The sequence below is a fragment of the Pholcus phalangioides genome, unplaced genomic scaffold (genome assembly GCF_987345545.1).
Source record: "Pholcus phalangioides strain wild (caught in Gottingen) unplaced genomic scaffold, Ppha-v1.0 ptg000005l_1, whole genome shotgun sequence".
NCBI classification, from domain to species: domain Eukaryota; kingdom Metazoa; phylum Arthropoda; class Arachnida; order Araneae; family Pholcidae; genus Pholcus; species Pholcus phalangioides.
Genome location: NW_028301598.1, coordinates 4,274,826 through 4,287,874, shown reverse-complemented (window position 1 = coordinate 4,287,874; position 13,049 = coordinate 4,274,826). Strand labels below are relative to the sequence as shown.

General features: G+C 34.1%; 1 protein-coding gene across 3 annotated transcripts in view; it reads right to left on the bottom strand.

The window, feature by feature from the left end:
- Positions 1–718: 718 nt before the first annotated feature.
- Positions 719–13,049, bottom strand: part of hdm (meiosis specific with OB domains hold'em) — a 30,328-nt gene continuing 17,997 nt past the window's right edge. For 2 of the 3 annotated variants that reach the window (XM_089232155.1, XM_089232154.1), the window contains exons 8-13: positions 10,568–10,663; positions 6,478–6,534; positions 5,923–6,079; positions 5,399–5,591; positions 2,461–2,547; positions 724–1,087 (exon numbers count right to left, since the gene is read on the bottom strand). In XM_089232155.1, coding sequence (XP_089088281.1) covers positions 983–1,087; positions 2,461–2,547; positions 5,399–5,591; positions 5,923–6,079; positions 6,478–6,534; positions 10,568–10,663 — 695 coding nt within the window. In that variant the 3' untranslated portion in view covers positions 724–982. Of the gene's footprint in view, positions 1,088–2,460; positions 2,548–5,398; positions 5,592–5,922; positions 6,080–6,477; positions 6,535–10,567; positions 10,664–13,049 lie in introns of all 3 variants that reach the window. The other variant, XM_089232156.1, reaches the window with a different exon arrangement.

Genomic DNA, 13,049 nt, shown 5'->3' with positions numbered 1-13,049 from the left:
GAGGCACTTTTTGCTATGGCTTTGCATGTCCAGATCAGTTGAAGAGCACCCAACAGGAACAAAAAATATTTAACCACAATTTAAAATCTTTACCAGGTCTAAAAATATTTTTTTGAATTGAAAAAAATATTTAAAAAAAAACACAGAGGACACTTCTTTTACCCTTTTACCACTAATTTATTTTCATGTCTGTATATGATGTTCAAGCCTGGGTGGGCCCATGTGTTAAAAGCAGCTATCCCAGCTACAACATACATGATGCCTAGACAGACAACTTTTTTTTTACTGGGGGCTAATAAAAATCTGTTTCTGAAGAAATAATATGCATATTGCATGGTTTTCATTAACTCTTTTTACAAGTAAAAAATTTTAAAACATGAACCTGGTAGGTGTATTCAGGATTATTGTAATTTTTTGATTTAATTGCACTCAATTGGAAAAATATACCAAGTATATTAAAAAAACCTCAGCCTACTTAACTTTTTTATAGTTCTAAAATATAACTAAAATCATAACTTTTCTCCTCATTTTAACTGCAGCTGATTTCAAATGAGCTATTGCTTACATATTTTTCAGTCTTGTTAAACTATGTCAGTAGTAGCTGAAAGTCTAAGGTGCTAGACTCAATCTTGTTACTTTCAATAGTTCCCTAATAATTTTAAGCCATTTAGAATGTGTCAATTACAATGAGAATAAATAATTTTCATAAAGTTCTAATGAAAAGAATGGCACGCTTTTATTTTTGTAACAAGTACTAATTTAATGAATAGCACAATAACTTGAGGTTATATGACTCAAAATTTATGGAAAATAAATGAAATATATGACTAGTATAAATTTAACATGAAGGCAAAAAACTTAACTCCTACAAAAAACTCAATTAGAAGCAGATGAAAATTTCGTGAATGAATATTGTAAAATTCACTTTGAAGTATACACCACAGGTTATTGCGCATAAGCCATAAAAAGAAAAAAACTCTTGTTAGAAGATGGTATTGAGATACTGCACTACTTCTTCTGGGTTGCATTTGGTACAAGCTGTAATGCGGATATTGGGGTTTCCCATTAGCACAGATGAATATGGTACCTGAATTGATTAAAGAAATGATAAAAAAAATTGCAAAATCATGCGCAGAGTTCATAAAAACTGAACGAAAAAACAATTCAGATTATTTTGACATTTAAACTTAACTAACTTGTCACAATTTCTTTAAATTTTGATAACAAAGTGTCTGCCAACATGTGAATTTCCAAAACATAGAAGTGAATAATTACCATATTTCTTGAAATATATACAGTGCATTCTTACAAACGTGATTTTAGCAGTTTGTGGTGCTTCCCCTGGTGTGACATATTAGTTGTTTTATGTTTTTTGGCAAACACCGTCATGAAGAAACTGACTGTGACCAGTCAGTTCTTATGATTAATATATCATAAAAATTTTAAATATCAACGGATTGAATCACATTTTAACAATTTGGAAGTGAGTTCATTAATCAAAATTTTTTTAAACAAATATTATTTTGTAGAATGTAGGAAAAAATTAATTATGTAGTAGTAGCATTTTATCCTAGAAAGTTGCAACAGATTTACTGATATACTGCTTACATCTATCTCACAAACATATTATATGTTTTTCTTCTTCACAGCCGCACATATACAACCGTGCAGCACTTATTCCAAGAAATACAATATATCACAAAAAAACCTTCATTGCTATGGCATTAAGCTCCATATACATTGGCGAATCGAATCCAGTATAAACCTACTTTGTACAATGTTGCAAGCACCGATCAAACTGTTCTAGGTAATTTGCAAAAAGTTGCTCAAAAACACAAAGGGATTAAAAATTCTATGGAGAAGTAACTTTTTCTCATTATTTTTGATTAAAGAAACAGTGGTTTATGAGGTAGATGCAAGGGCGTAGCCAGGGGGGGGGACTTGGGGGTCTGGTCCCCCCCCCCCCCGAAATGTGAGAAAATGACCGAAAAAAGGGAAAAAGATGGCCAAATCTATTGTTCTGTCACTTTGGTCCCCCCCCCCCGAAATGAAAGTGGCCCCCCTCCCCCCGAACGAAATTTCTGGCTACGCCCCTGGGTAGATGGAAAATCGCTTTTACTTTTCACCCTCACCGTAAGATTGCTGGAGAAAGTTTACATACAATCCTATCAAATAGACTAGGTTAAGTTGGCGCGTAAGAGAGAAAGTTCAACTTTTTTTATTGCAAGCTGCCAAGACCCAAGAACCCTTGATTTTAAACAGGTTTGCTTTCCTTTCAATCATACTTTAAAAAAATAGAGTTTTTTGTACAGTAATTATTAATTAAGGGGAAAATCTAGAAAACAAAAACTTCAAGAAAAATTATATCAATATTGAACAAAAGAACATCACCTTAATCAAAATGTTCTCTCATTGTATATATGATAGTTTGTTTTGAAACTTTCTAATAGGTTAATTTACCTTGAATTCAATTTTGAATTTCTCCAACAAACATCGCCATTTTAGAGAAGTTTTCTGATCATCTGACATCACCATATAATCTTCTACCTAATTATCATAAAAAAATAGTTAGGGATGGGCAAAAACTCCATGTAAAGAAGTGTTCAATGAATTTTGGTTATTAAACTATTTTAATTTTCAAAGTGACAAACTTTTCACGTAAAATACTGAATAAAACATTTTTTACCACAGTACAATGTCATTTTTCAAATATACCCAGAAATTTATCTGCTAGTTTTCGTTTTTCTTGCATCATTTTCTATATATGTTTTGGGATTTTTTTTTCAGTCAATATAAAATTTAAATAAATGTTTATTTATGTGTAAAATTAATAGAGAAGGATTAACTTTTTGACATTCAAAAATGCAATGGAAGGCAGATGGCAGCACCAGTACAACACGAAACAAGCACAATTCTAGCAACCTAAATACAGACCATGCATGCACACACACAACACATTTCTGCATGTAACCATTAAAAATTCTCCAGGGGGAATGTTTATGAGATGCATCAGGGGTGCAAGCGTCTCTCATCCATTTTGGAGCAGCAAACTTTTATTTTTGGGGTAGAAATTTCAAAAATGGAGCAGAACTAAAAACTAACTATATCTGCGATATAAGGGATAATGTTTCTGTGAAATGCCAAGTTTTGTCAAAAATGGTTGGAATGAATAATTCTAAATAAATTTCCTTCACAAATTAAAGTCCATTTAAATTTTTTCTCAAGTATCTTATGTCACTACTAAAACATGCATTACTGAAATGACGAATAAAAATTATTACTCTCTTCAAATTAAACACAATCCATACTGAAAACCTAATCAGCAAGAATTTCTGCAGCTTGAACACCGAAATCCTATTCATCCTGATATAGCAAAACAAAGTGTATGCAATATAATAAGGGTTTCTGTGAAAAAGTTAGTTTCTCACAGAATTTAAAGAAACTATTTTATTTAAAAGCAAAATGCAAAAAACAAGAAAAATATATAAATACCTTATTTACTTAAACAATTTCTCAAAATAATAGCATGTTAATAGATTATAAAAATAGTTTTTTTTCCTGCTGTTTTCTCAGCCTGAAGCCTGTTACAATATTTTCTATACGAATCAAGAGTTCAGCATCTCAATGACAATTTTTTTCAAATTTTTCATGCCCTTGAACATAAGATTTTGTATTTCATTCCATTAAAGTATTGGATGGAAAGATTTTTCACTGTTCAAACAGATTTTTGTTAACACTGAACTCTCTTTCACTGTCTGCATTACCATGTGCTAAAGATAAAAAAGCCTTCACCAAAACTGACAAAATTTTGAACTTTGGGCTGCTTTCAAGGTTACAAAGTTTGAATTTGTCTGCCCAATATCTATCTATTCTCTGGACTGATTTCACTTGTAATTCTATGCATTGTAGTGTAACCTATTTACCACATGCAATTGACAGTTCTTTTGGGGGATACAATGTTGAGCAACATCCCAACAATACATTAGGGAGTAATGTACCATCCCAGCACGAGAGGGAGTGTGGAAAACATGAGAGGGTGCAAACATTTCATCCTCTCCAACAACATGTTTTGGAAAGGTAGGACATTTATATATTAGGTATCTCAAATACAAATACAATGCCACAACAGGCATATGCCCAACAAGGTGGCTGAGAAAAAGATGCCTATAATAAATACAGATGTCATATATTTCCAAAATACAGCAACTCAATTAAAAATGCAATTACAAACAATATATATATACTTATGAAACATTATACAATGCCCATAAGAACACTTATGGTTGTTTTATTCTAAGTATGGATAGCTTCTTGATTTTACCCCAACATGTTTATCACAGAAGTTATGTAAAATGAACATGCTCCTAGTACAAACTCCTTCCTTTGACTATAGTTAAGAGCATGCCCCTCGCCCACCAATGCAAAGGCGGACCGTGCGGCCATATTGGGCGCCGCTCTAGGAGGGGAGCCAAATGTGGTCAGTAGCGCCAAAAATAGGTTCTGCATGGGTAGAATTTTTTTTCCTCAAGCCGCCTATGTGTGTGTGTGTGTGTGTTCGCCAAATCCAGATTTTTGCAAAGTGAAATTGTCACAATCTGCAACCGCCGACGATAACCACACGACCGCATAGTGGCTAGATGACAAAACTGCATATTTTAGCTGGAGATTTTACAGATCCCGTTTTTCCCAACGATCTCCGAAAAATTTTGGTAATTTAAATGATTAAACCAATTCCCCTTTTCGATTCTTCGCAAAGGCACATGTGCAATCTTGTGAGAAATAAAGTAAATTTACGCCGTAGATACGCTGTCTTTGAATGCACGTTGGTAGCCGCGAAATTGCCGTTATTTTAGGTATGTAACATGAAGAAGAAAAAATGCTCTCCAAAATCGGAAAATTCTGCATATTTATTCAGGGACTTTGATAGCCCGCTTGTCATACCAATAACAGTACAGGAATTTGTGCGTCAAGGTAGTAGAACTACTTTCCAAGGGGACGAGATAACGCAATAGTGGTAGATGATGGGAATTGAAAAAAAATTTTCCCTTCTGTATCTTTTTCCTAGTCTAAAAAGAACATACTTCTTTTCATACTTCTTTTTCCTAAATTCCGAGTATTTGACGCATTACTGTGCATTAGCGGTACCTCCGCGAACCACAAAGAATAAATGGAACAAATGCAAAGGGATTTGGCGCACCCTGTAGCAAGAGAACCATTTTGGCGCATTTCGGCGCAGCTCTTGCACTCCTGCATGAATGCAGAGTTAAGTAGCAGTAATCCCAAATGCAATCATGATTAATGGTTGCAGATTAGATTATGATAAACGGCCAATGTTTCATGATGCTTTTGTTCATGTTATGTAATGAAAATAATTCAACTTTTATATCTGATAATTTACCGTGCAGCCAAGCAGTTCTTCAGCAGTCTTTCCAAACAATGAACAGCGAGGAATTGTCCCAGTATGGTCAGAAACACTTATCACCAAGTCAAAAACTTCTTCTGGAGGTAAAACTTTGCCACCAGCACCAATTGAGCAATTGCCATTGACACAGCGTTTCAAATCACCTCGGATGGCTTGTTTGCATTCTGGGCTAGAAAATATGTTTTTATCATAAGAGCTTTTTGAGCACTTAAAACTCGTGTGGGATTGGATGGTATATATATGAACAAAAGAAAATTTTTAATTCTCAATTAATGAACAATGGGCCAACAACATTTTAAAAGTGTTTCATATTATCAATCAAAATTTTTATATCACGAAAATATAATATCTGTTTTTACTTACTCCAAAGTTACAATGGTGAATTAAACATTTGTAAATATATGAACAAAAATCTAATCAGTATAAATTAGTTTTAAAGTACTTTCATTTTCAAAGTACATATAATGAATGGGGAAAAAACCATAAAGTTATACACAAACCATCTGACTGAAGTGATCTTCATAGTTCCATCAATGTCTAGCTTTGTTATAAAAGCAAAAAGAATGCCCTGGACATCTTCAAGAGCTGGTAAGTTTTGAAGTTTCAGTTTTAACTGCTGTATGTTGCTAATCTGAGGGAAGCTGCCAGCATTTTCATCTACAATTTTTATTGAAACAAAAAATTCAGGAAAAAAAATTAACTCTAAAATTAAAGATTAGATTGATATAATTGCTTATCATGGACATGATTAGTAAAATATAATTGATTCTGTACCAAACAAATACTTTCATTTCCTCACTAAATCTAGATTATTAGTAAATGTGGGCTCATCATAATAAGTAGGTCTTCTGACAAAATTAACTAGGTAATAATGTAAGCTTAATAGATTTTCTTATATGATTGAGATAATGCTCATAAACTTGATTCCACCTGATAAAGGTATGTTTTCATAATGTGACAAAAAAGTAATAGAAATTACATTTTCCAGTAGAAATTCTGTTTCATTGATATTTGAACTATTTATTCTTTTTAAATAAAAATGAAAAATATATCACCTGCATCACAAACTGCAGTCTGGGCATATTGGTAAAGAACTCTGGCATCTGGGATGTCTTTTAGAAAGAGGGGGAAAAATCACTACAATATTATTCTTATGCTATAAAAACTGAATTAAATCGAAAACATAATTCACAATCAATACACCTTTTTTTTTTAGTAATTATACAGTCATCCTTTAGCAAATGAAAATAATTCATTCCTGAGTCATATTTCTTAGCCGAAACACAATTTCTCATAGGTTTCTTTGGAAAATAGTTTAATTTGTTCCAGGTAAAGCCCAAAATTGGAAGATAACTTTTATAAAACACTAAGAAGTACTATAAAAAGAACAAACACTGACCAAAGGCTGAAACGAATGACTTCACAACCAAATAACATAGAATTTAAAGGAAGATGAGATACTAAAGATATTTTTATTTTATACTATATAGGCAACCAAATCGTTTTCATAGGTATACTTATGTGATGTGGTCAGCTCATTCCTGCGTCTCATACTTATGCATATGAAGAAGATAATCTGTTTCCTAAAATGACTAGAGGGATGGGGGGGGCGTTCAAGTATTACATCAACAGATTTTCAGCCATTTTTGACCCCCTCCCAGGTTCAGGTTCCTACAAACTAGAGAAAGGTTTTTCCCGTTTTTGGTACACCCAGTAAGATGCCATTAAGAATATCTCATATTTTTATAAAGGGTGGTTGATGACGTAAGCATCATCCAACCTCCTGTCATCAAAAGTCAGTAAACCCCGAACCCCCCCCCCCCCCCCCATCGATGCTGAAATAATACTTGAATATTGAATGATATAACAATCCCTCTATAACATTTTTCTTGGTCTACAGAGTAACCGCTATATCAAGGTTTCACTGTGTATTAGCACATTTTTTAAACCTTCAATTAGAAATACTAACCCCTATTCAAAATGTCATATCTTCTTCAATGAAGTAGGCTTTTGCCCGGTTCAGCAGGTGCAAACTAAGGGGTACAGGGAAAAATATTCCATTGAGAGGTAAACTTTACAAAATATCTGGGCTTGTCAATGCTAAAATAAGTGGCTTTTATGAAGCCAAGATATCTCGCCATTGCCGCTTAAAGGGTTAATACATTCATCACTTTGCGTAATCATTAATTCTGCATAAAATGACTCCAAAGCTCCCTGTAAAAGAAATAGAAGTGTGATTTTAAGGCAGATACAAGTTCATTGGACTCGAAAGACATTTTGATGACCGTGAGAAAATTGAGCTCACAATGCTGCTGTTATGTGAGCATGTGCATCCATGTGAACTAAAACATTTGTTAGCCAAGGTAGAAATATTGTGAAAAAAATCTTCATTAGCAAAATAATTCGTAAGCTGAGGTATCACTGTATTTGCGTTTGCTACATTTACTTTATCTGCTTGAGGGAAGAAAATGGTAGAGTCGAAAATAATAGAAACGTTTATGGATGAAACATAACCTTTTTTTTAACTTGATAGAGAAGAAAACCAACAGTAAAGGTAAAATAGTATTAAAAAAGTTAACTTATATAATAATAAAATTGATGGGGTTTTTTTTTCATTTGCCTTTGTTGGTAGCTTATACCATGTTCAGGCAAAGAGAGAATTTCTATTTCTCAGTGTGGAAACATACGCAAATAGAAAGACCAGCTTTCTTTTTAAAAGGGGAATATTACAATCACAAGCAGGATGAATGTAAATTAGCAAAAATTTTGAAGTGAACAATGTAAAATCTGTTTGTAATTACATCTTACCAAAATCAAAAGTGTGTGTGATATGGACTCAGCATCGTTAAGTAGACCAAACATGTTTAATTAAAAATGGCATAAGTTATTTAATATAACAATGTAACAACCGCAGTACTAAATGACATATTTAAACCAAAAGCTCTTAGATTCAGTAATTACACAAATTCAGAGATGCGGCCAATTTCCCATGCAAGTTTCAGATATGTCACCAGCTGTTGTTTATCGCTTCACCAAGATTATGGAGTCCTTCCCCATTCAAGGGGAATTCAAGCATTTCAATATTCGCCCCTTTAACTGTGAAATATATTTCAGTTTTAAAATACACAAAAAAATAGAAATTTTTTTCCAAGTAGAAAAAAAAGACTTTTGCTCATTGTGTTACAATGAAGCTTCATGACGATAAGAAAAGAGATAAAAAAAACCAGGGAGAGCCGGAATGAATTTCTTACATTTGTGGTATGACATCTCTCATTCCTAATCATTAAGAGATCAAACAAACATACTTGAAACGAATCTTGAAAGCCTTTTGACAGCAGTTCGTAAAATTAAAATATTCATGCGTGAGAATCTCATCAAATAGATGAATTTACTATATAACCCTTTTTTTACAGACACTGGAGGGACAAAAAAGTTTGTCCATAAAAGAGGGGTGACAGTTAAACCAAGGTTTGGAAAAAAACCTACTTGTATTTTACAAGGGAAATTATCATTTGGCCGTAAAGCAGGAGTTTATCAAAAAGAATAAAGGCAAAAATCTGAAAATTAACTTCCTTTCTCTTGAAGAGCAAGGGGCATAATCAGTGAAAAAATTTATTTTGAGTCAGATTGTCAGACTTGGAAAGAATTACTGACATAAGTCACTGTATTGTGTTTTTCTGTAATGAATGAGTTTTGGCAAGACAGGTAAGAGTTATAATGAGTAGTGGCAGCAAATGTGAAATCTAATTTCACACATATTGACATTATTAAGTACAATGAAACCTGTCTAAGACAGACACTGTATGAGATGGGAACCTGTCTTAAACGGAATCAAAATATAGCCTGTTCAATGATTAGTGCTTTTATTTGCATCTTTATAAAACGGAATATTATTTCAGTCTGTTGACGTTTTGTTTTGTACAGGTTTCACTGTATAACCTTAGAGAGTGAAGTCAAAAGCTTTAAAAAGCACTCATCATTAATAAGATAGTCTCATATGCAAAAATTAAACTGAGAGAGAGGTGACGCAATATATGCTCTTTATGGGGTGTCTATGGAAATTGGGATGAATTGAAATTCACCTTCAGGGGTGTTATATATTACCATGCTTAACTCACTTTAATGATTGGAAATAAAATATCAAAAAATTTCAATTCATTTACTTGAATTACTTTAGAAAAAATAGTTTTAGCACAGCATCTAAATTTAATATTTCAGCAAGTAAAGTTAAAAATTTTATAAACTCACTGCACGTAAGTTTTAATAAAAAAATGAATTAAGGATTTTTTTTTCACTTAAAATATTTTACTTAAAGGAATACAAAAGCATCCTGAAACAAAATTATTACAAAAAAACTGAAAAGAATTTTCTTTTAAAGCAATAAATGTTTAAAAACTAAACAGCAGTTTTAATCTTCCGCTTTTTCGAGGCTTAGTTCGTCCTGGACTGGAGTATGCTGTAAGGTTTTGGAGACCATACCTACAGAGGGACATAGACTTGGTTGAAGGGGTGCAGAGAAGAGCTACGCGTGTCCTTATTGGCACACAGGGCTTGAGTTATGAAGAAAGACTTCATTTTTTGAATATGTTTACATTGGATGAACGCAGGTGTCGAGGAGATATGATCGAAGTGTTCAAAATTTTCAATGGGATGGATAGGATGGACCATGAACTTTTAGTACACCGCCAATCGACTGCTTTTACAAGGGGACACCAGTATCGATTGGTGAGGGACAATGCAAGGTTATGGTGTCGCAGGGAATTTTTCTCCAATAGGGTTGTTAATAAATGGAATAGCTTACCCCCGGAGGTAGTAAATTGTAACACAATTGACACGTTTAAAAAGAAATACGATAAACATGTTGGGGTAAATCGAGAAGCTATCCATTCTTAGAATAAGACAACCATAAGTATTCTTTATGGGCATTGTATAATATTTTATCATGTGTATATATTGTTTGTAATTTGTGTTAATTGCATTTTTAATGGGGTTGCTGTATTTTTGAAACATATGACAACCATATTTTTATGGGCATCTTTTTATCAGCCACCTCGTTGGGCATTTTGCCTGTTGTGGCGTTGTATTTGTATTTGTATTTGTATAATTTCTTGTCATTGCATGGGAAGAAGTATCTAGGAATATTACCAGGCTCAGGCGTGAAAACAGTATTGCAGACTGATGTTGCCATCATTCCATTAACAAATCTATTGAAATTCAGTCGAACATCAGAAATCAATAATACTGTACATTTCATGAAAAGAAAAGAAAAATTATATATTTCATTAGTATTTCAAAAAATAATTTGATTCAAAGATTTTTTTAAAGTCTGAATAAGATAACATTATTAAACACATGTAAGCATGAAAAATACAGGGAAAAGATAATAGACAAAGTATAAAAAATTGTAGGTAGTGAATATGCACTGAATGATTCACCCACAAAAAATTCAGAGAACTGTCAAGTTCAGAGTCACACAAATCATGGAAAGGAAAATTTATCAAAAAATAAAATAACTAGCAATTCATTGAGAGGGAAAATTCACCAACATGTTCATCAAATAGAAATTATATAATGACTGGTTGGTTCCCGCTAACCATCCATCTTGTATCAGAGATGAATTCTCCTTCCAATGAGCCATCAAAGAATAATGAACAAGCAAAATTTCAAATCAGTGAACTTCAATCTTTTTTTTTTTTTCTAAACCGAGCACAACTCAGGTCTATTGCCATAGGCAATTTACTACCTAGTGAGTTGTGCCGGAATTGTCAGTGTGTGTACTTAACAGTCTGAGTGCGTATCTAGTGTTGTGTATGATTTTTCAGTGCTGCCATCTATAACTCAGAAGTGAAGTGAGTGATGTGTAGTGACTGAATATTTGTACTGTTTGTAGGCCTGTTGCTCTCTGTGGCGAGACTTTTTAACAGGGAGATCGGCTCGCATTTGCGCCTCAAAGTTGGGAACCACAGAAAACCAACTTCAGCCGACCACCGTGGCGACGGTGGGGCTCGAACCCGGATCCCTGCGATGCGAGTCCGTCACTATGACCACTCGACCACCACAACTTCAGAAACCCATAAATGACTAGAAGTGGCAAATACAAATACAAAGGCCACAACAGGTAAATTGCCCAATGAGGTGGCTAAGAAAAAATCATGCCCATAAAAAATATTTATGTCAAATATAACCATAGGCGTAAACTTCTATATGGCCCATGGGCCCGAGCCCCCCCAACATTTTTGAAGACGCGGCTCAGCCCCCCCAAAAATAAGTATGAATATGGCTTATTCATTTTGCAATGATGAAAAAATTTTTTTAACCAAAAGTTGTCTTAATTATGAATTAGTTAATGGAAACACAATCTGCTCAAAATTTTAGTTCTTTTAAAAAATCTGGATGGTCTTTGGCTTTCTTGTTCCATGACAATACGTTTATCTCATTTCTTCCCTGCCGTTCAATCCCCAATTGCACCCTCCATCGGTTTTCCAATCCTTACTGCCAGAAGGCACGGCTGAGAGGAAGATTCTTTGAGGTGTTGAGGGGGCTCTTTCTTCTTTGCCTGTGGCAAAAACTGAGTGTCTCTTCTTTTGTTCACTGCGACCGGAGGACGGCCATGGCGCCGACATGAAAATAAGCCCAAAGATGCATGGAGGGGGGAGGTTGAAAATTGGGAAGCAATGATATTGAAACCGAAATAAATTACACTCTATAAAGGAGAGGTGCCAGAACCTAGAGGCTGAGGTCATTTGAGCCCGACGCAATAAATTTTGTAAGGGGACTGAGCCTCCCCAGTAATTACTGAAAAAAACCATTGTGCAATGCATTCTCCCTCTCCTTCGTACACGCTTGAGTCCCGTATATGCAGGAGGACCAATAACTTTTAGGCCCCCCCCCCAATGTTTTTTTGAAAAATATTGGGGAAAAAAAGCACATTCTAAATGCCCATTCATAACAGATCTTGAGGACCGATGCCGAAACATTTTTCAAGCCCCTTTACAACAAAATTTGACTGGGGGTGGGGGTAGAACATAGAATCAAATAAACAACAAGTGAATTATAATATTGATTTTAAAAAAGGAAATGAAAAATAAATGATAATTTTTCAAAGGTCCAAGACCAACCCCTCGACCGGGCTTTATTGGCCCATTCGTTAAGTCACCACTATATTTTAACAATGAATACAAAATATTATCTTTATAACTAAGGGATTCCTGAACTATTTACGGTCGCAGCACTCATGGAAATTTTAAATGTTGCCCAACACCTCAGCCAACGTCTTCCTAAAGAGTGTAGTCAACACCATAACCCTTGTTTTGTGGAACAGATTTGCACCCTCCACTAATATAATTTGACTGGCTCTTCGTTTTCGTAAGAATGCTCATTTAAGAAGGAAAATTAGAATTTTTTTTTGAATTTTTGAGTAGGAAAACTGAACATCCTAATCTAAATTGTGCATGTGTATCAATAAAAATTGTACAAACTGTATAATTTTTATTGATGAGGTGACTGAAAAGGCAGTGACAGCAACGCCAATGAGGTATGTGATATCCCCACCCCCTCAACGTTTTCTCCCCATCTGGTTGGGAATTTCGAAGATGAGAAACGAAACTAAAACTAATTCAATAAAAAG